Consider the following 18814-nt stretch of genomic DNA (forward strand, 5'->3'; position numbering starts at 1 on the left):
TGGCAGTTCAGATAATGTACCTATCATCTCCTATATGGCTGCGTGCAGTGGAGTCATCAAGTCAGACCAGTATCTCTAGTATCTCTATCTCTAAAGATAGAACATTCATAGTTAAATTATGAAGTGATCACATTAATCTAGACCATCAGTGCTAAACCATTTAACGCCTGATTGATCTGCTTGTGATTCATTCTAAAATCTTTTTGGAGATAATAATGGTTTGCTGCAACTTCTAATTTTGCAAAAGCGAGAGGGAAAATGGGTAATACACATCACTTTTCATTCAACTTGAATAGTGCGTCCTCTTGGGGTGCGTTCGGTTCCAGAATTTGGTGGAACGGAACCGGTCCGTTCCGTGCCTAGGATGAGTTCCTGTGTTCGGTTTGGTCGGAGGAACGGAACCAAGTAGTTCCTAGGAACGGCATATTCCTCAGATATGCGGAATGCACCTGTCCGGCCAAATCGGTCGGACGACGAGGAACGGATCCAAACTAATCCTGCCAACCTTCATTAGCATGCGGGAGGCGACGGCGGCGCGCGCGCAGGCGGTGGTGGCGCTCGCATGCGGAGGCAGCGACGCTCGCGCAGGCAGGCGGCGGCGCTCGCGAGGAGGCAGCGCTCGCAAGCGGAGGCGGCGGCGCGCGCAGGAGGCGGCGGCGGCGCGCGCAGTTTCCGATTTGATTTTGTTTTCCTCTATTAGCCAGTTTTAAGTCAAATTAGCCCGTTTTGAGACAAAAGACAAAATTTAAGTATAATTATGGCTATTCCGTTCTGCTCCGAATTCCTCCAACCGAACAGAAAACGGAACCGTTCCGTTCCTCAATTTTGTCCGAACCGAACACGGGGTCGGAACAGTCCCGTGACCTCGGAATGGAACCGTTCCGTTCCATCCCCTCCGGTTCCAGAACCGAACACATCCTTGGAGAATTATATGCCATGTCAGTTCATCCCAAACACATATGACTCGAAGCATGTACATCACCTCTCATTTGTGGGTCCAAACATTGAGAGAGTACTAACTGCTGAAGTGAGAAAATAAGTGTTCTCTAGACTGTACAAACTTAAACCCATTTGGTTCACTTCACAAGCATGACATAGTACAAATCAAATGGAAGGGGTTAAAATCATGGTTGCTGATGCATTTGCCATTCTTGAATCGCAAAACGGAGGGCATTGTTCGGTATTAACTCATGGTGAGTGAAACTGAGGTAGGTCGTGGGGGACATTTTATGGCCCCTTTGAAGCCAGTCCTTGATGGCCTCGCCTTCATATGTGAATCCGTCAGAAGCAATGTGTGGATCCCTCATGATCTCCTGAAAATATTGCATGGTTATAGCAAACTAAAGGTGAATAACACTAACCACCTACTTGAAAGTGAATAAAACCACATTATAGTGGAGTCAACGTTAACTACAGCAGTGACTGAACTGTAAGGTTGAAGGTTATTAGTCAGGTAAATAGAAGCTAGCTGTTAGTGTGACCTACTGCATCACATGATCCATTTAAGTGCTTCATTTCTTTGATCTGTTAACTGACCTGTGTCATTGGGCAGATGAAAAACGTTGGTGGCTGGCGTTTATCGTCTGGACAGTTCACCATAGCTTGCAGGACACTCCAGGCCTCCTTTGCAAGATCAGGCCTCTCCTTTCTCTCATACCGGCAACATCTCAGTGCTAGTCTTGCCAACGTTTCCGTGTACTCAGGTGGCCATTCCCCTGCAGAAGTATCAATTATATCTAGCAACATGTCATTGCTCAAGGCCGCCTCCACCTCATTCGGAAGGCCTAGGGGGCTCTTGCCAGTTAATAATCGCATCAGAACTACTCCAAAGGAGTAGACGTCATACTGTGCTGTGATCTCCCCTGAGGCTATATATCCTGGATCCATGTATCCCATGGTGCCTTTAATTTGATTTGTTCGGTGGTAAGGGGTGACAGTGGTGTTTGTCAGATTCAGAGGACGGGAGATCCCAAAATCTGCCAGTTTGCAAATAAAGCTAGTGTCAAGAAGGACATTGTCAGGCTTCAGATCACCATGGGCAATGCCTTTTGGTTTGTTGGAGTGGAGGAAGATAAGTCCGGTGCAGATGTCGGCAGCAATTCTGATGCGCATCCGCCATGAGAGTGGCTCCGTTTGGTGCTTGCACTGCAGACAGTCCTCCAGGCTTCCATTTGACAAGAATTCAAAAACCAACGCTTTGGCCTCTTGGCACACTCCTATCAGAGTGACAAGGTTTGGATGCCTCATCCTACAAAGTGTTTCTACCTGCAATATATTGTCAAATATTTAGATGCCCCTTTTTATTCTTTCTCATCTGATAGTACATCTTAATCTGATGCAATGACCTTATGTTTTAAGAAATGAGGGAAATTACCTCGTCGTTGAACTCTTTCTCTCCTGTTGTGCCTTCACGGTTGAATTTCTTTATAGCCACAGTAGTATGACGGAGAAAACCCTTGTAGACGCTTCCACATCCACCTTCCCCAATCTTTTTGGAGTCACTGAAGTCGTTGGTTGCTTCTTTTATCTCTTCGTAGCTGAACTCTGTCAAGGCAACTGCACCAGTAGAGCCAAATACAGTGTTACCGCTTATCTGGCGCATCTCTTCAGCTTGTCTAACAGCATGATCTTTCTCGCGCTGAAGCTCTCCTTGCAACTGTTGGAGTTCTTCCATTACAGAATTTGTCTGTAGAAGCTTACTCTCCAGTTCTTCCCTTTGCTCATTTGCCTTTTGCAGCTCATTGCATATATGGATGTGTTCTTTTTCGAGACGAGCCTTTTCTCTTGCAAGCCTTTCCTCTAGTTCTTTTTTTTCTTTGCGGAGTGAATTCTCCCGTGCTTTGAACTGCGACAAAACAGTTTGCTTACTTGAGAGACACATGTACCGTGTAACATAAATTCCATGTATTTAGAAAAGAAAGGTTTGGGGAAATATAGTAGATTAAGCAACAATAATGGATAACTGAAGGTATGGGGCAAATAACAAATAATATACCATCATAGAAGCTTCAAACAGGTCCCTCTCGGCTTTCTGTCGGCCCTCGGATGCTTCCTTTTTTGAGCGCTCTAACTCACTGCGGACTTGGTGCAGTTGCTCAAATACCTCATGTTGTATGATAATTTCTGCCTGTAAAACATTATTTTTGCTTTGAATTGAATATGTATGACTGCATGTGTCCAATAAGTATAACAACTGAGACAAAACCAAAATACCTTGCTTGGTCAACCTAGTGGAACTGCAGTAAGCTTTCAAGTTTTGACAAAGTGGAATTTTTCCATAGTGCCAGTGGCAAACATTAGAGATGCTACTTGTTGAGGGTGATTACAGCCATGAGCGCAATCAATTGTCAACCGCTTTCCTCTAGATTTGTGCTAGGACTTAGGAGGAATCCTAGTTCTACCATTACGTTCGTATGTATGTAGTTTTCCTTTATTGCTCAGTTGTTGCTCATGGAATACATGAAAGTAAACCCCTTATTATAATCAGAAGCAAATGTCACATTTCAGATGTTACTAGTTTATAATGGATATTCATTTTTAACAGCACAGTACTTGATTTCCTAATAATAGATTTTGTTTATTTATATATTGGTAGAATAGTTCTCATGGCCCTGGACCCATAGGGTACACACAGCTATAAAATTATTATAATTGAAACGAAAAGGTGTGGCTGCTTGGACAACTCTGCTCAGTCCAATATGGCTTACCATAGAGTGTTGATGTTCTTTAGAGCTCGCAACTGAAACTGGCACCGGTGAATCATCCATACTGTCCAAATCCTTTAGACCTGATGAGGATCCTGCACTGCTTTTCTGGCTGGAATTTGGAGAGAAACCAATTGCTGTCATATCAATCGACTGCCGCCTTGCAGCTGGCATGTTTTCCACACTGTCTGCTATCGTTCCAGACAAGGGATAACTAACTGAATTGGACCGTCGTTGAAGGGGTTGGTGACCTGTAGAGCTTAAGAAATCTGGATTCCCTGGTGGCAGTGATAGGGATCTTGGAGGGAACTCAGGTTGATCCGAGACAGAGCTCGCGCAGCTGCTTCGGGGTGACTCTACTTTTGCAGAAAGATGAGTGGCCTCCCTAGAAACATGATGAACCATGTCACCATAGTTTTGTCAGGCTGGAAATAATTTTGACTAGGGTTGAAACATGAAAACTCTATTATGTAGCGTTTGTGTTAAGTTGAATTGAGGGCTGCACGACATTCATACCTAGAGCAAGCAAGAGCCTCTTTGCAAATATAGAAGATCTGGCAATATGGTTTGGCCTGTAGATGTACACTGGATGCAACTTTTGATTTTGGTACTTTCCTCTTCCTGTTCATGAATGATCCACAATCAACATAAATAAATTGTATTAATTGGAGTGTTTGACTTCTACTTTAGACTTTAGACAGAGAAGTAGGCCATAGTTTGTTATTAGGAGTGTAGTGTCAGCTTATGATTGCCATTTGCTAGTTAAATGATACATAAGAAAAGACAAATTTTAGATTGTGTGACATGACAAAGGGCAGCGTTTTAAGAGAGGTATTGACTAATTGGTCTGTGGAGTTTCTTATCTCCACTTGTTAGACATTCACAAGAAATCAGAAATTTCCATTTACAAGAGTCGATCATCTAATTATATAACTCATGTGGTGATTTTCTATACAGAAACAGTGTATCTGGGAATAATTGGGATTTTTATTTTTGTTAATGAAACAATCCTATAAAGCTGGAATGTTGCATTTGGACATACATTGAGATGGAAGATGTTCCCATAACAAGCTTTGCAATGTGATTCTGGTCAATGAGCGCAATAATGCCAGTTGCAGGACTGTTCTTCTCGATTACCAGTGTTTCAGCTTGCATCTGTATTTGTTTATGACTTGAAATCGTAAGTGAATATGATTTCACGATTCAATCCAGCCTTCTTCAGTTAGTTAACTGACCTTCAGAGAAACTCTGCAGAAACTGATGTATTGGTTTAAAAGTGTGTTCATATCGTCCTTCTCAATCTTTCTATATGCTTTCAGCTCCTTTTCTTCGAGCTGGCTTGCAGAAACCTTGCATAATCCTGCACATATGGCAAGGCTACAGTTGAATCAGAACAGATTACTAAACAAATATTTCCAGTTCCTACTGAAAATAAAGGAGTGTCTACAAAATAAACCAACTGGTTGATTGTTGCGCCTGTTCTTTTCCTATTTTTAATGCTGTTGTAGCTCTGCCTGCGCTCAGTGGATGTTATCTTTCATGCTGGTGACCCATTTTTGAGGTTTTTCATCTTAGCACCTTACATGCAAAACAAAGCATACCCCGTAAACTCTGTTTTCCGTTTTTGGTTTCTTAAAGTGGTGTAGTGAAAAGTTACCCATCATCTAAAATAAATAAAATAATGGAGTGCTTTCTGAACTGTCTGACATCAACATCAATTACTGCATAAAATAAAAGCAACAGGGGGCTACTTTTGCTTTCTGCTAACTTCATTTGTATCATCTCTGCAGATTCTCTCGTGACACAGGTGATGGCGAAGAAGATGGAGACGGGCATCAAATCCAGCAAGAACAAGGTTTGTTTCTTTTCCCACAAATAGGCAAGTTACTTCTAAAACGGTTGAAATGCTAACAGGAATAAGAAGAAATTCTTTCTTCTCCATGAGTTGATGCAGATGAGGTATAAAGTAAAACTGAAGCAAAGCTGGTTGATTTTACCGGTCATGATTCTCTCGGCAGGCTGGTGGACGTGCAGCAGGACAAGCTTGAGATCACCGGCCAGGAGATTCCGAGCTGCCCAGAAGAGGTTGGATCTGCCGTCCTTGACGTCCTTCCCTACGGCCACATACACCTCACCTCTGCCGCTGTCGTCAGCCTCATCCTCCAAGATTGTGGCCTCCTCGTCGATCTCTCTGAGGCTGGCGCTTCTGTTACTACCACTGGTACTGGACGACAACCGCCCGCTCCCTCCACGCGTGAACATACTCTCCACCTCGGGCCGAGGGGACCTAGGGGAGAAGGTCGGCAATGGCGACGATGATGGTGAAGGGAGAGAAGCGTGGGCTCTGCTGACCACAGCCATGAGGAAGCGACAATGGTTAGCTACCACAGGAGAGGAATGGGCAAACTATCTCTTTTCCGAGAGTAGCAAGCAATCTCTTGAGTGTAGAGAAAGAGAAAAGTAAAGTAAAAAAAGTGTAATACTCTTAGACTGGGAGTTTGTTGGTGTTGGTGGCCAAGGCGACAAGGCGGACAGAAGCAAGGAGGAACCAACAAATGGCTGCTTTCTCTTGCTCTCTCAGCTAAGGGTCAATTTGGTTGTGATGCAGAAACAAACAATAAGTTGAAGCCTCCAATCGAGGTATGTTAACATCCTTTGTAGATATTATCCAGAATTTTTGATGAAAAATACACCATTCCTTCAGTGCGAGTCAGGAAATGGCAGCTTCTGAGAAGCTTCCTGGTCCACTAGCTGTTTAGCTCTGGGCCATCTCTTTCAGTCAACACAGAGCTATTAATGCTAAGAAATGCATGGCTTGTTCTTGCACAGCTGGCTAACTGGAGACTTGGAATATACCAGTATCTTTGCTGCTTGTCATGGTCAAATGTACTAGCCCCTTGTCCTTGAAATGATCCCGGTGATCTCTGAAGACTTGCTGGGGGAGATGGGGTCAACGTCTCTGATCGAACAGCTGTAACCTTAACTACTGCTAATCAGAAATGCAATGGGGTGACTTTGGACCATGACTAGCTAGTAATTGTATGGTGCTTGATTACATAATATTTCTTCAGATGGTGGACGGAATGGAATCAGAAGCATATCCGGTGAGGTATGCTTCTCTGTTTAGTTAATTAATTGGTTTGTGTTGTCAGCATAGGCTAGGGCACACTGGAACTGAAGCATCCTGTTTTAAATTTGTACCGCTTAGCGTATTGCTTTCTTTGTTTAGTTGCATGTGGATATCCGATCGAGGTCGATGTTTCTTTGAGTATATAATCGATGTATGTCCGATTATGTGTTGTTATGCCTTGTCCCTCATCGTCACTAATTAACCGGTGAAAATGTTGCAGGGGCTTTGTATATCTGCGAGGGATTCATTTCTTTTGAAGGTGCCCGAGTCAAGGCTCTCATTGCTGTACATACTGAGATCAATCTCATCAGGAAGGAAGAACTTATTCAGGCTGGTTGGAAGCAGAGTCTGAGCAATTATGCAGTTCAGAGGAAACTAGTTCATGAATGATAGCAAGGAGGGACCAAAACTGTCGGGTATGCCTGCACTGCTTGTACACTTGAGAGGTGCATTTTGTACTTGTTTCTTTTCTCATGAAACGAAATATTATAGAATAATACTTTCGTAATTAAGATACAAGAATGCATGTGTTCACTCCTCTTATACAATTTCAAAGTTCTAAATTTGTGGTATATTCATTCATATTTAACTGTATTTTGCCGCACTGTTATATTCACGTACTTGCATGTTTACACAATTATACAGGAGATGTATGTTTTCAGACACATGGAGGCATCAACGGTAAGTCGATCAACAAGCTAGGAAGTAAGATACTCAAGCCGTTGGGTAGCAAGGTTTCTTGCCAGCCACACATGCCTCTCCATCCTGATATACCCATCCTCACCCCATGAAGTGCCCCGCGAGTTTTTAATCACCCAGAACTTGGTCCTATACTGCTACTCCGTGATCGAGGTCCGTGCCACAGTCACCTGATAGCACACCACCCTCCTAGAACCTGAAGACGTCATCCCCTCCGTCGAGTGCCATAGACACAGGCTGTGCCACCACTGCCTTCTGCACTGAAGACACAGTCGCTGGCTGGCATGTCCTCGTGCCCCTTGATGGACGCGGCGGAACTGGACGCCCTGCTGGAGTTGCAGGTTCCGTTGGTACCGGTGTAGGGGTTGATGAGGTCTAAGACCCCGTGTGTGGCCCGATCTCGCGGATTGACTTCGAAACCAAGGGGAAGATGGAAGAACGCGAGGAAAACGAAGAACACGACGAACACGAGGAACTCCGAGACTCACGCACGCACACCAATCCGATACACCCGATGCTTACCTCCGTGGCTCGATGGACCACGCCAATAGAATCACCCGGAAGAGGCACGTGGCAGAATTCCCGGTGAGAGATTGGAGTTGGAGAGGAAGAGCTTGGTGAGGGAGAGAGAGTAACTTGTACTAGAATCTCACTCAACAAGTTCAAAGTCAACAACTAAGATGCCTTGATTACAGAGGGATGATACCCAAGGGAGACTAAGCTCAAAGGTAGGTTTGAGTTCAAAACAAGTCTAAAGAGGTAAGGGGCGTCTGGGGTGCTTATATAGTCTTACAAGGCGTCACGGGCCGAAAAGGTACAAGTGAAACAAGTTCGGGCCGATTTGGCGACTTAAGTCGTGCAGGCCGGTCAGGAGGCCGGTCAGACCGGGCCTGGGACCGGGCAGGCCGGTCCAGACCGGGCCTGGGACCGGGCGGCACCGGACGAGGTTCCGGGGCCCTGGATAGCGCCGGATGGCACAAGCGGGAAATCCGGTTTGGGACCGGGTGACCGGTCGAGGCCGGTCGGACCGGGTTACGGGACCGGGGCCCGGTCAGGAGGCCGGTCAGACCGGGTTCTGGACCGGCCGGCCAACTTCTCTTCGTTGTGCTCTTCGGGCGACTTCCGGTCTAGCTCCATGTCCATCTTCGCGTCCAGCCGCTCCTCTCCTCCCTTTGACCATGGTGTGTCCTCCACTCCGTGATCTTGATGCTCCTTGTACCTAATGACACATAGCACGTCGGCATGAGGTAGTAATCCATCCAAAGGGGTACCGAGATCAAGGGTGGTAAGGAGCGAGTTCACCTCATCATGAAGAGCTTTAACTCGGGCTCTCGTCATTGGTCCACTTGGGGGACTTGTTGGTCTTGGTGTGGGAGTGACCGAAGGCCACCCCGCATCATCTCCCCCCCCTTGGGAAAGAGTCGTCCTCGACTCTTGTTCCTCCTCATCTTCATGATATGGCGATAAGTCCGCAACGTTGAATGTGTTGGTCACCAAGTACTTGGAGGTGGGGATGTCGATGACGTAAGCGTTGTTGTTGATGCGTTTGAGGACCTTGAAGGGGCCATCTCCTCTTGGCTTGAGCTTCGAGTTGCGTTCATGAGGGAATCTTTCCTTCCGGAGGTGGATCCAAACGAGGTCGCCTTCTTGAAATATGCGTTCCTTCTTCTTGGCGTTGAGGCGGGTAGCTTGACGACGCACATGTTCTTGAATGGTAGCTCTTGTTTCTTCATGAAGTTTCTTCACGGCGGCGGTGCGCTTGTCGAAATCCATGTTGATCCGCTCATGAAGGGGGAGCGGGAGTATGTCGAGTGCCGTGAGCGGCTCAAACCCGTAGACGACCATGAAGGGACTCCTTGATGTAGTCGAGTGCTTGGCGCGGTTGTAGGCGAACTCCGCGTGTGGAAGACATTCTTCCCATGACTTCAAGTTCTTCTTCACGAGAATGCGTAGGAGGGTGGAGAGGCTTCGATTGACCACTTCCGTTTGGCCGTCCGTTTGCGGGTGCGATGATGATGAGAACAAGAGCTTCACTCCAAACTTCGCCATGAGCGACTTCCAAAGATAACTCATGAACTTGACGTCTCGATCCGACACAATGCTTTGCGGTACTCCATGTAGGCGGACAATTTCCCTGAAAAACAATGAACCAATGTGTGAAGCATCGTCGCTCTTATGGCAAGGTATGAAATGAGCCATCTTAGAGAATCTATCCACTACCACGAATATAGAATCATGACCATGCTTAGTGCGAGGCAATCCTAGAACAAAATCCATGCTAATATCGGTCCATGGTGCATGTGGAATAGGCAAAGGAGTGTAAAGGCCATAAGGGTTGGAGGTAGACTTAGCTTGTAAGCATGTGGTGCACCGGCGGCAAAGGCGTTCAACGTCGCGGTACATTCTTGGCCAATAGTAGTGGGTTGAGAGCATGGCATATGTCTTCTCTCGACCAAAGTGTCCCATAAGACCACCTCCATGTGACTCTTGCAAAAGCAATTTTCGAAGCGAAGACTCGGGAATGCAAATCTTGTTAGCTTTGAACGAGTAGCCATCATGCAAATAGAAATCATCCACTCCTCGCTCAACGGAGCACTTCTCAAAAATTGGAGCAAAGAAAGAATCGGAAGGATAGAGTTCTTTGATCTCTTCAAGTCCCAAAACATGAAAATCCAAACGAGTTAGCAAAAGGGTGTTTTTGCGGGAAAGAGCATCCGCCACAACATTGTCCTTGCCCTTCTTGTATTTGATCACATATGGGAAGGACTCAATGAACTCGACCCATTTTGCATGTCGTTTGTTCAAGTTGTGTTGGCTTTTCAAATATTTCAAGGACTCATGGTCGGAATGAATGATAAACTCTTTTGGCCAAAGATAGTGTTGCCAAACTTCAAGAACACGAACCAAAGCGTAGAGCTCCTTGTCATATATAGGATAGTTGAGGCGTGCGCCATCCAACTTCTCACTATAGTATGCCACGGGTTTGCCCTCTTGCATAAGAACACCACCAATACCAAGCCCACTTGCATCACACTCAATCTCAAAAGTTTTTGCAAAATTTGGAAGAACAAGAAGGGGAGCTTCGGTAAGGCGTTTCTTCAACTCATCAAAAGCATTTTGTTGGGCCTTGCCCCAAACAAACGGAACATTCTTCTTGGTAAGTTCATTCAAAGGGCAAGCAATGGTGCTAAAATCTTTCACAAAGCGGCGGTAAAACCCGGCAAGTCCATGGAAGCTTCGGACTTGACCAACATTTGTAGGGGTAGGCCAATTGTGGATGGCCTCCACCTTGGAAGAATCAACTTCAATCCCATTAGCGGAAACCACGAAACCAAGAAACACCAATTTGTTTTGGGCAAAAGTGCATTTGGGAAGATTTGCATAAAGCTTCTCATGACGCAAGATGCATAAGACTTCTCTCACATGTTGCACATGGTCCTCGAGATTTTGGCTATAAATAAGAATATCATCGAAATAGACAACCACGCTCTTGCCAATGAGAGGACGCAAGATGTGATTCATGAGGCGCATGAACGTTGATGGAGCATTGGAAAGACCAAAAGGCATAACGAGCCATTCATAGAGACCGAGTTTGGTCTTGAATGCCGTTTTCCTTTCATCACCAATAGCCATGCGGATTTGATGGTAACCACTACGCAAATCGATTTTAGAGAAAATCGTGGCACCACTAAGTTCATCAAGCATGTCATCTAAACGCGGAATGGGATGGCGGTAACGGACGGTAATGGCATTGATGGGGCGACAATCCATACACATCCGTTGCGTCTCATCCGGTTTAGGCACAAGAATCACGGGAACCGCACAAGGGCTAAGGCTTTCGCGGACGTACCCTTTGGCGAGGAGATCTTGAATTTGGCGTTGGATCTCCTTGGTCTCTTCGGGGTTGGTGCGGTAGGCGGCACGGTTTGGGAGCGGAGCGCCGGGTATGAGGTCGATACGGTGTTCTATGCCTCGGAGTGGTGGTAGTCCATGAGGGAGCTCGTCGGGGAAGACGTCTTGAAATTCCTGCAAAAGAGACAACAAAGACGGAGGAATGTTGGTTAAGTCGTTAGCCGCCGACGAGGGTCCCTTGCATATGAGCACATAGTGCAATATGGTGGATGGGTTCTCTTGGAGTTCTCTCCACTCACTCTTGGTGGCTAGAAGGACACTCTTGGACTCACTCATATATGGCTTGTGGCGCTCACTATCTTTGTGGTGGGTCGCTCCCTCTCCTCTCATCTCACTATGGTGGGTGCGGAGTTGTGCCCTCGCTAAAGCCTTCGCATTATCCGCGATGATTTGGCTAGGAGTCATCGGGCGCAACTCGAACTTCTTGTCGTTGACCTTGAAGGTGTATGTGTTGGAGAGTCCATCATGTATAGCCTTTTTGTCATATTGCCAAGGGCGGCCAAGCAACATGTGGCACACCGTCATGGGTACCACGTCACACTTGATAGTGTCCTCATAAGGTCCAATCTTGAAAGTGACGGTGACGGTATGTTGTATCTTGACGTTGCCCTTGTCACTCAACCATTGGATATGGTAAGGGTGAGGATGCTTGCGGGGAGTGAGGTTGAGCTTCTCACACAACTCGGTGCTTGCAAGGTTATGGCAACTTCCACCATCTATGATGACCTTGATTGACTTGCCACCAATGCCGGCACGGGTTTGGAAGATGTTGCACCGTTGTTCTTCCATAGCATGAGGTTGTGTGGTTAGCACCCTTGTGACCACAAGTGAGGGACTTGGGTCATGCTCACATAAGAGAGGATCTTCTCCACATTCTTGCTCATAAGCTTCTTCACTTTCCACGGCGGCTTGCACAAGGGCCTCATATTCTTCTTCATCTAGTGTCTCGATGTCACCATTCTCCATAGTGATCATAACCTTGGTGTTCTTGCACTCAAACGATTTGTGACCTTGGGTGCCACACTTGAAGCAAGTGACACTAGAGGGTCCCGTGGATGCCTTAGAGGAGGCGGTGGAGGAGACTGTTTGCTTCATGCGACTTTGGATAGTCGGTTTCTTGGATGGTGTAGAGGACACGTCGGCCTTGGCACTTGTAGCATGAGGAGTTGATGTAGTAGGAGGAGTCGATGTAGCGAGCTTGGAGGAGAAGTAGGTCTTGGCCTTGGAGTACTTGATGTCCTCAATCACTTGGCGCTCGGCCTTCGATGCTTGGTGGACCAACTCAACCATGTTGGAGTAGGGTTGGAACTCGACGATCCTCTTGATGGGGTAAGTAAGGCCATTGAAGAAACGAGCGATGGTTTGTTCCTCGGACTCTTGGATGTTGGCTCGCATCATAGTGAGCTCCATCTCCTTGTAGAACTCCTCAACGGTCTTGGTGCCTTGCTTCAACTTTTGGAGCTTGTTGAAGAGGTCGGTCATGTAGTGCGTTGGGACAAAACGAGCGTGCATCTCCTTCTTCATCTCTTCCCAAGTGTCAATTGGAGGTTCACCCTTCTCTTCTCGAAGAGTGAGGACTTGCTCCCACCAAGTGTTGGCGTAGTCTTCAAACTCGAGTGATGCCATAGCCACTTTCTTGGCACCGGAGTAGTTGTGGATGCGGAAAATCTTGTCCACCTTGAGTGCCCATGAGAGGTAGGCTTCGGCGTCGTCTTCACCTTTGAACTTGGGCATGTTGAACTTGAGTTTGCCATACATGTTCTCTTCATCCTCCAAGTTTCTTCGACGAGGAGGGGCGCCTTCATCTCTTGCGGCTAGAGGAGGAATAGGAGGTCTTCTACGGCCAACCATAGCATTGGGTTGGCGTTGAAGATGAACGCTTGCTTCACTTGGTTCACGGTGAGGATGTGGTTGAAGATCTTGTCGCGGTTGAGGACGATGCTCAATGTTGGGTCTCTCATCTTGGTCATGTTGTGGTTCTCCTCGTCCACGTTGGTCATGGCGAGGGTGGCGGCGGAGATCTCGCCGAGGTTGATCTTGAGGACCTTGGTCTTGGGGATGGCCATCACGCCCATGGTGGTCATGGCGATCCGCTTGGTGATGATCTTGTTGTAGGACTTGGTCTTGTGGAGGACGCTCATGTGGGCGAGCATGGCGATGGATTTCTCCGCGCCTAGAGTTGGAGCGAGAGTCTTCATGACGAGCTTGTGAGCGATGAGGTCGATGATGGTCTTCATGCCTTGAGGAAGAACTTGAGGACGAAAGGCCACCCTGAGAGTAATAGTCTTGTGGCGAGCTTGATGAAGAGGAAGTAGAGCGGTGTCGGCGATGGCGACCCAAGTTGGTGATGGCGCGCTCGAGGCTATCCATGCGCCGCTCCATGTTGGCATCATTGGCCGCCATTTGGCCATTCAAGTTGTCCGTAGCTTCACGAAGAAGAGCCAAGTCTTGGTTCACGGTGGAGAAGTTGTGAGCCACCTCATCGTATTGCTCATCGATGCGCGTCTCGAAGAGGGTGAGTTGCTCCTTGAACTCTTGTCGTTGCGTCCATAGGTTGTGTTGAGTAGCCAACCTCTCGGTGTTGCGGAGGATCTCTTCATCCCTATTGGTATCTCCGTTCCTATCCATGATGGAAAGACAAGAACTATGTTGTGTATGTTAGTGGAAGGAGACTACCTCGTACCCTTACCAAGGTAAGATAGTATTGAGGCAATCCACCAAGCCGAAAGCAAGATCAAGTGTATCGGGAACACACGCAAAACCACACGCAAAAGCTAGCAAATATGGTGTTAGGCGAGTGTTGTGGAAAGCCAAAAGACAAATCCAAGATCGAGTATGTTGTTAAAAGTGGGTGAGGTCCAAAAATCCAAATGTCAATGTGAAGATCACTATAAACACGGAAAAAGTTGTGGAACACACACACGAGATAAGCGGGGTTAGTGCAACCAAAAGTGAGCGGAAAAGTGTATGTATAAGTGCTCGGTGTCACACTAACACAAGGAGAGCCAAAGCTTTGGTTGCAAAGGAAGAGACAACAAGATTCACACGCGGCCTCTCTTCTCCTATCTCTCTTTGCTTAAAAGCTTTTTCTCTTTTGTATATGGTGGCACTTGCACTCGTTTGTATCTTTGGTGGCACGTGGACACTTTTGTATGTATGGCGGTATGGATGTATGGATGTATGGATGTATGGTGCTACTCGCACTCTTTTTGTGTTTTTGGGGCTTTTTCACGCACTATGTTAGCGTTAGCCTCGCTTTTGCTATCTTGCCACACGAGTGTTTGCTTGGATGCCTTACTCAACGCGACACACACACCTCACAATGCGGGGCCACGTGCAATGTCTCGCAACACTAGACAAGCAATGCTCGATGGGATAGATCGCAAAAGGAAGAGGGGTTACAAGGTGAAAACTGCAAGTTATACCTGCGATGGTGGTGGTGGTGGAGATCGCCGGAAGTCGAGGTCGAAGGAGGGCGCGAGGAGGCGCCCGGTCTGGGGCCCGGTCGGACCGGATCCTGGACCGGCTTGCCCGGTTTCCGCCCGGTCGACCGGGTTCTGGGCTGGCTCGGCCGGTCGTGGGCCTGGTTGACCGGGTGCTCAACCGGATTTCGCGAGCTTGAGCTTTCTCTCTCCTGTTCTTCCCCAAACCAAAACCAAATCGACCAAAACGAAGGGAAACGATGGAATCGGAGGCTCAAAGTTGGGGAAATAGTAGATCAAGCACAACAACACCAGATCCATGGACCAAAACCACTCAAAACGCAACCAAATCACAGATCGGTCAAGAGGCAATTTGGGGCTATTTTTGAGGATTTTTTTGGAAAATTTTCTAGGAACGAAATCGGGTGGGTGGGAGGTCAAATCCGCGGTAACCAAGAGCTGCTGATACCATATGATGAGGTCTAAGACCCCGTGTGTGGCCCGATCTCGCGGATTGACTTCGAAACCAAGGGGGAAGATGGAAGAACGCGAGGAAAACGAAGAACACGACGAACACGAGGAACTCCGAGACTCACGCACGCACACCAACCCGATACACCCGATGCTTACCTCCGTGGCTCGATGGACCACGCCAATAGAATCACCCGGAAGAGGCACGTGGCAGAATTCCCGGTGAGAGATTGGAGTTGGAGAGGAAGAGCTTGGTGAGGGAGAGAGTGTAACTTGTACTAGAATCTCACTCAACAAGTTCAAAGTCAACAACTAAGATGCCTTGATTACAGAGGGATGATACCCAAGGGAGACTAAGCTCAAATGTAGGTTTGAGTTCAAAACAAGTCTAAAGAGGTAAAGGGACGTCTGGGGTGCTTATATAGTCTTACAAGGCGTCACAGGCCGAAAAGGTACAAGTGAAACAAGTTCGGGCCGATTTGGCGACTTAAGTCGTGCAGGCCGGTCAGGAGGCCGGTCAGACCGGGCCTGGGACCGGGCAGGCCGGTCCAGACCGGGCCTGGGACCGGGCGGCAACCGGACGAGGTTCCGGGGCCCCTGGATAGCGCCCGGATGGCACAAGCGGGAAATCCGGTTTGGGACCGGGTGACCCGGTCAGGAGGCCGGTCAGACCGGGTTCTGGACCGGGGGCCCGGTCAGGAGGCCGGTCAGACCGGGTTCTGGACCGGCCGGCCAACTTCTCTTCGTTGTGCTCTTCGGGCGACTTCCGGACCAGCTCCATGTCCATCTTCGCGTCCAGCCGCTCCTCTCCTCCCTTTGACCATGGTGTGTCCTCCACTCCGTGATCTTGATGCTCCTTGTACCTAATGACACATAGCACGTCGGCATGAGGTAGTAATCCATCCAAAGGGGTACCGAGATCAAGGGTGGTAAGGAGCGAGTTCACCTCATCATGAAGAGCTTTAACTCGGGCTCTCGTCATTGGTCCACTTGGGGGACTTGTTGGTCTTGGTGTGGGAGTGACCGAAGGCCACCCCGCATCAGGGGTAGTTAGTCTCATGAGACCGCCCCCAGCTTCCGTTGTCTGAGGTGTCCCGGTCCACGAGCTCCTGCTCTGACAAAGAAACAAGTTTGCTGATGCTCAGCTGCACGACGATGCCCCCCACGGAGGCAACAGTGGAGAAGGCCCAGCAGCACCTTGAATATTGGTATGAATTAGTAGTTAGTGGATTTCCAAGTGTGTCCATAAAAACATAATATAATATTATCGCTAGTACCCTATTGTCGACAGCGTGCCGCTGGGCCCGCACACGGCTATTAGATTTGGACTGTGTGGCGCCAAATAGTGGCAGTGTGTGCCCGTTTGGTTTGGTCCGCTGCTATTATTTTCACTTAAAAAAATTCAATCGTCGTGCCGAAGCAGTTTCCCCCACGCGCACACAGTTGTTCGATCTCAATCTCTCCGCCGATGCCGCTCGACCTCGTCGCCGACCACGCCCGCGCCCGAGCGATACATCGACCGCCCACGCCGCGCTCGCCCCTCCACCTCCCGGTATGATCCAGTGCGCCCTTAACATGCTCGATGAAATGGTTGTGTGGTATGTATGTGCGCCCTTAACATGCTCGATGAAATGGTTGTGTGGTATGTATTGATACGAGTTATTGATATTTTGCCAAAATGTCGATTAATTTTCATTTTGGCAAATTTCTTGCAACTCTGTATATCCTATTTTTAGCAAAGGTCATACCGAAAGTTTTCCGTTAATTTTACTACTACTTGTGTTGTAATGTTGTGATTGATGATTACGTTGTATGAGTTGCTGATGTTTTGCCGAAATGTCGATTAATTTCCATTTCGGCAAATTTCTGGCAAACTCCGTATGTCCCATTTTTAGGAAAGGTCGGGCTAAAATTTTCTCTTAATTTTACTACTTGTGTTGTAATGCTGCGATTGATGATTACGTGGTGTGTCGATATGAGTTGCTGATGTTTTGCTGAACTGTCGATTAATTCCCATTTCGGAAAATTTCTACTAGCTCCTTATGTCCCATTTTTAGCAAAGATCATGCTGAAATTTTCCGTTAATTTATATGTTACCAACTATATGAACTTCAATTTTAGGTCGAAGATGTCGGGAGACCACAATGAGAATGCGACGTGTTCTAACTCTCCGGTGCAAGAAAAAGGACATGTAGTACAAGAAGATGCAATACAAGAAGAAGCAGAAGCAGGCGTTGGAGTTTTTGCAAGAAACTAGTGGCACTGATGGCAACGACGGTGCCAGTAATGGCAACGTGATCACTACTGGCACCGAGGGAACAAAACTGAAGAAAAAACACGGCGAGAGGCGTCGAAACAAGCTCGACAATATAACAGATAATGTCTTGGAAGTAAGCCTTGCCAATGGTGTGACGGCCAATACGGATGTATTCTTCTAGATACAGTTTCGGTCGACAAGAAGAACATTAGGAAAAATGCAGATTTTTTTTGAACATGTTTTGTATTACTCAAGTAATATTGTTTTGTTTACAACCACTCAACACTTGATCTAAAACACACTCCTTTACAACTAGTAGTTCTGCTGAATTCAACAAGGCGATGAGCGGCACTGTTAGCGGTTCTTGGCGGTTCTTGGGATGAACTCAATCTCCAGGTTCTGAAAAGACAGAGCAGCCTGTTTTGCCTCGTTAATCATGATGCATGCTTGCGATCTCCAATTTTTTTGTCATTCCAGGAGTCAATGATGGATTTGCAGTCAGTTTCCAAGTAACACGGATGTCCAACGCGGAAGCCAACCGAAGACCCTCAAGGACTGCAATTGCTTCGGCTTCTTCAGGGTTTGCGCACCTCGGAATGGGGCTCCAAGCCGAGGAGATTGTATTTCCGTGGTCGTCTCTGACGATGGCTCCCGATGGCTCCCCAATGAGCCGTGCCATTTGCATGGATGAAGGAGGCATCAGGGTTCACCTTGTCCTTCTTCTCACCAGAAGCAATCACAGGAATGAACAACGATTTTCCCGTCCGGTCTGGTATCTGCATACCTACATTAAGTTGCATGGTGGTGTTATAATAATTTTCTATGAAACAGGCAGAATCGTGAATCTTGGCTTTACCGTCACCAAAAATGGAATTATTTGGAAGGTGCCATGCTCTCCACCAGAGAAACAAGATTTGGCATCTCATACTGTCATCTTGGTTAGCCAGAATATTCAGAGCCGACTCAGGCCCTGTTTCTGTAAGATCCTCTTCCTTGGGTAGGTTCCAGACTTTGTCCAGCCGAAGGGCTCTAGCCTTGGGGCAGACCATGGTCGCATGATATTCAGTTTCTGGTTCGATACCGCATATACTACAGGTAGGGACATTACCTTTAACAATTTTGGATCTCTTTGTTTGGACGGCTAAACCCTTGGAGGCAAGCTTCCAACCGAAGTTTTTAATCTTAGGTGGTGCTTTAGATTTCCAAATGAGGTCCCAAA

At 47.3% G+C, this 18814-nt stretch overlaps 2 protein-coding genes across 2 annotated transcripts in view; one reads left to right on the forward strand and one right to left on the reverse strand.

The window, feature by feature from the left end:
- The window catches only part of LOC127331128 (UDP-glucosyltransferase UGT13248), a 35893-nt gene extending 18023 nt beyond the window's left edge, over positions 1-17870 (forward strand). The window contains exons 10-14 of the mRNA XM_051357196.2: positions 5495-5559; positions 5659-6813; positions 7055-7280; positions 7480-7515; positions 17460-17870. The gene's annotated coding sequence lies outside the window, so the exon portion shown is untranslated. The remainder of the gene's footprint in view (positions 1-5494; positions 5560-5658; positions 6814-7054; positions 7281-7479; positions 7516-17459) is intronic.
- On the reverse strand, positions 920-6065 carry LOC127331118 (U-box domain-containing protein 33). The gene is made up of 9 exons (XM_051357186.1): positions 5702-6065; positions 4940-5064; positions 4747-4859; positions 4221-4325; positions 3708-4089; positions 2996-3127; positions 2375-2845; positions 1537-2265; positions 920-1313 (listed from the first exon to the last, which is right to left on the reverse strand). The coding sequence occupies exons 1-9, from the start codon at positions 6063-6065 to the stop codon at positions 1125-1127; spliced, it is 2610 nt and encodes an 869-aa protein (XP_051213146.1). The 3' UTR covers positions 920-1124.
- Positions 17871-18814: the final 944 nt, after the last annotated feature.

Source organism: Lolium perenne, chromosome 2 (assembly GCF_019359855.2).
Source record: "Lolium perenne isolate Kyuss_39 chromosome 2, Kyuss_2.0, whole genome shotgun sequence".
NCBI classification, from domain to species: Eukaryota; Viridiplantae; Streptophyta; class Magnoliopsida; order Poales; family Poaceae; genus Lolium; species Lolium perenne.

Bases quoted from the DNA above. Each gene is read 5' to 3' on its own strand.
- LOC127331118 (XM_051357186.1), bottom strand. From the start codon at position 6,065: ATGGCTGTGGTCAGCAGAGCCCACGCTTCTCTCCCTTCACCATCATCG. The intron at 4,326-4,746 runs GTATGTCCAAAT...ATTCATGAACAG, and splicing joins GGAACATCTTCCATCTCAAT to GAAGAGGAAAGTACCAAAAT. The intron at 1,314-1,536 runs GTCAGTTAACAG...CAATATTTTCAG, and splicing joins TCATCTGCCCAATGACACAG to GAGATCATGAGGGATCCACA.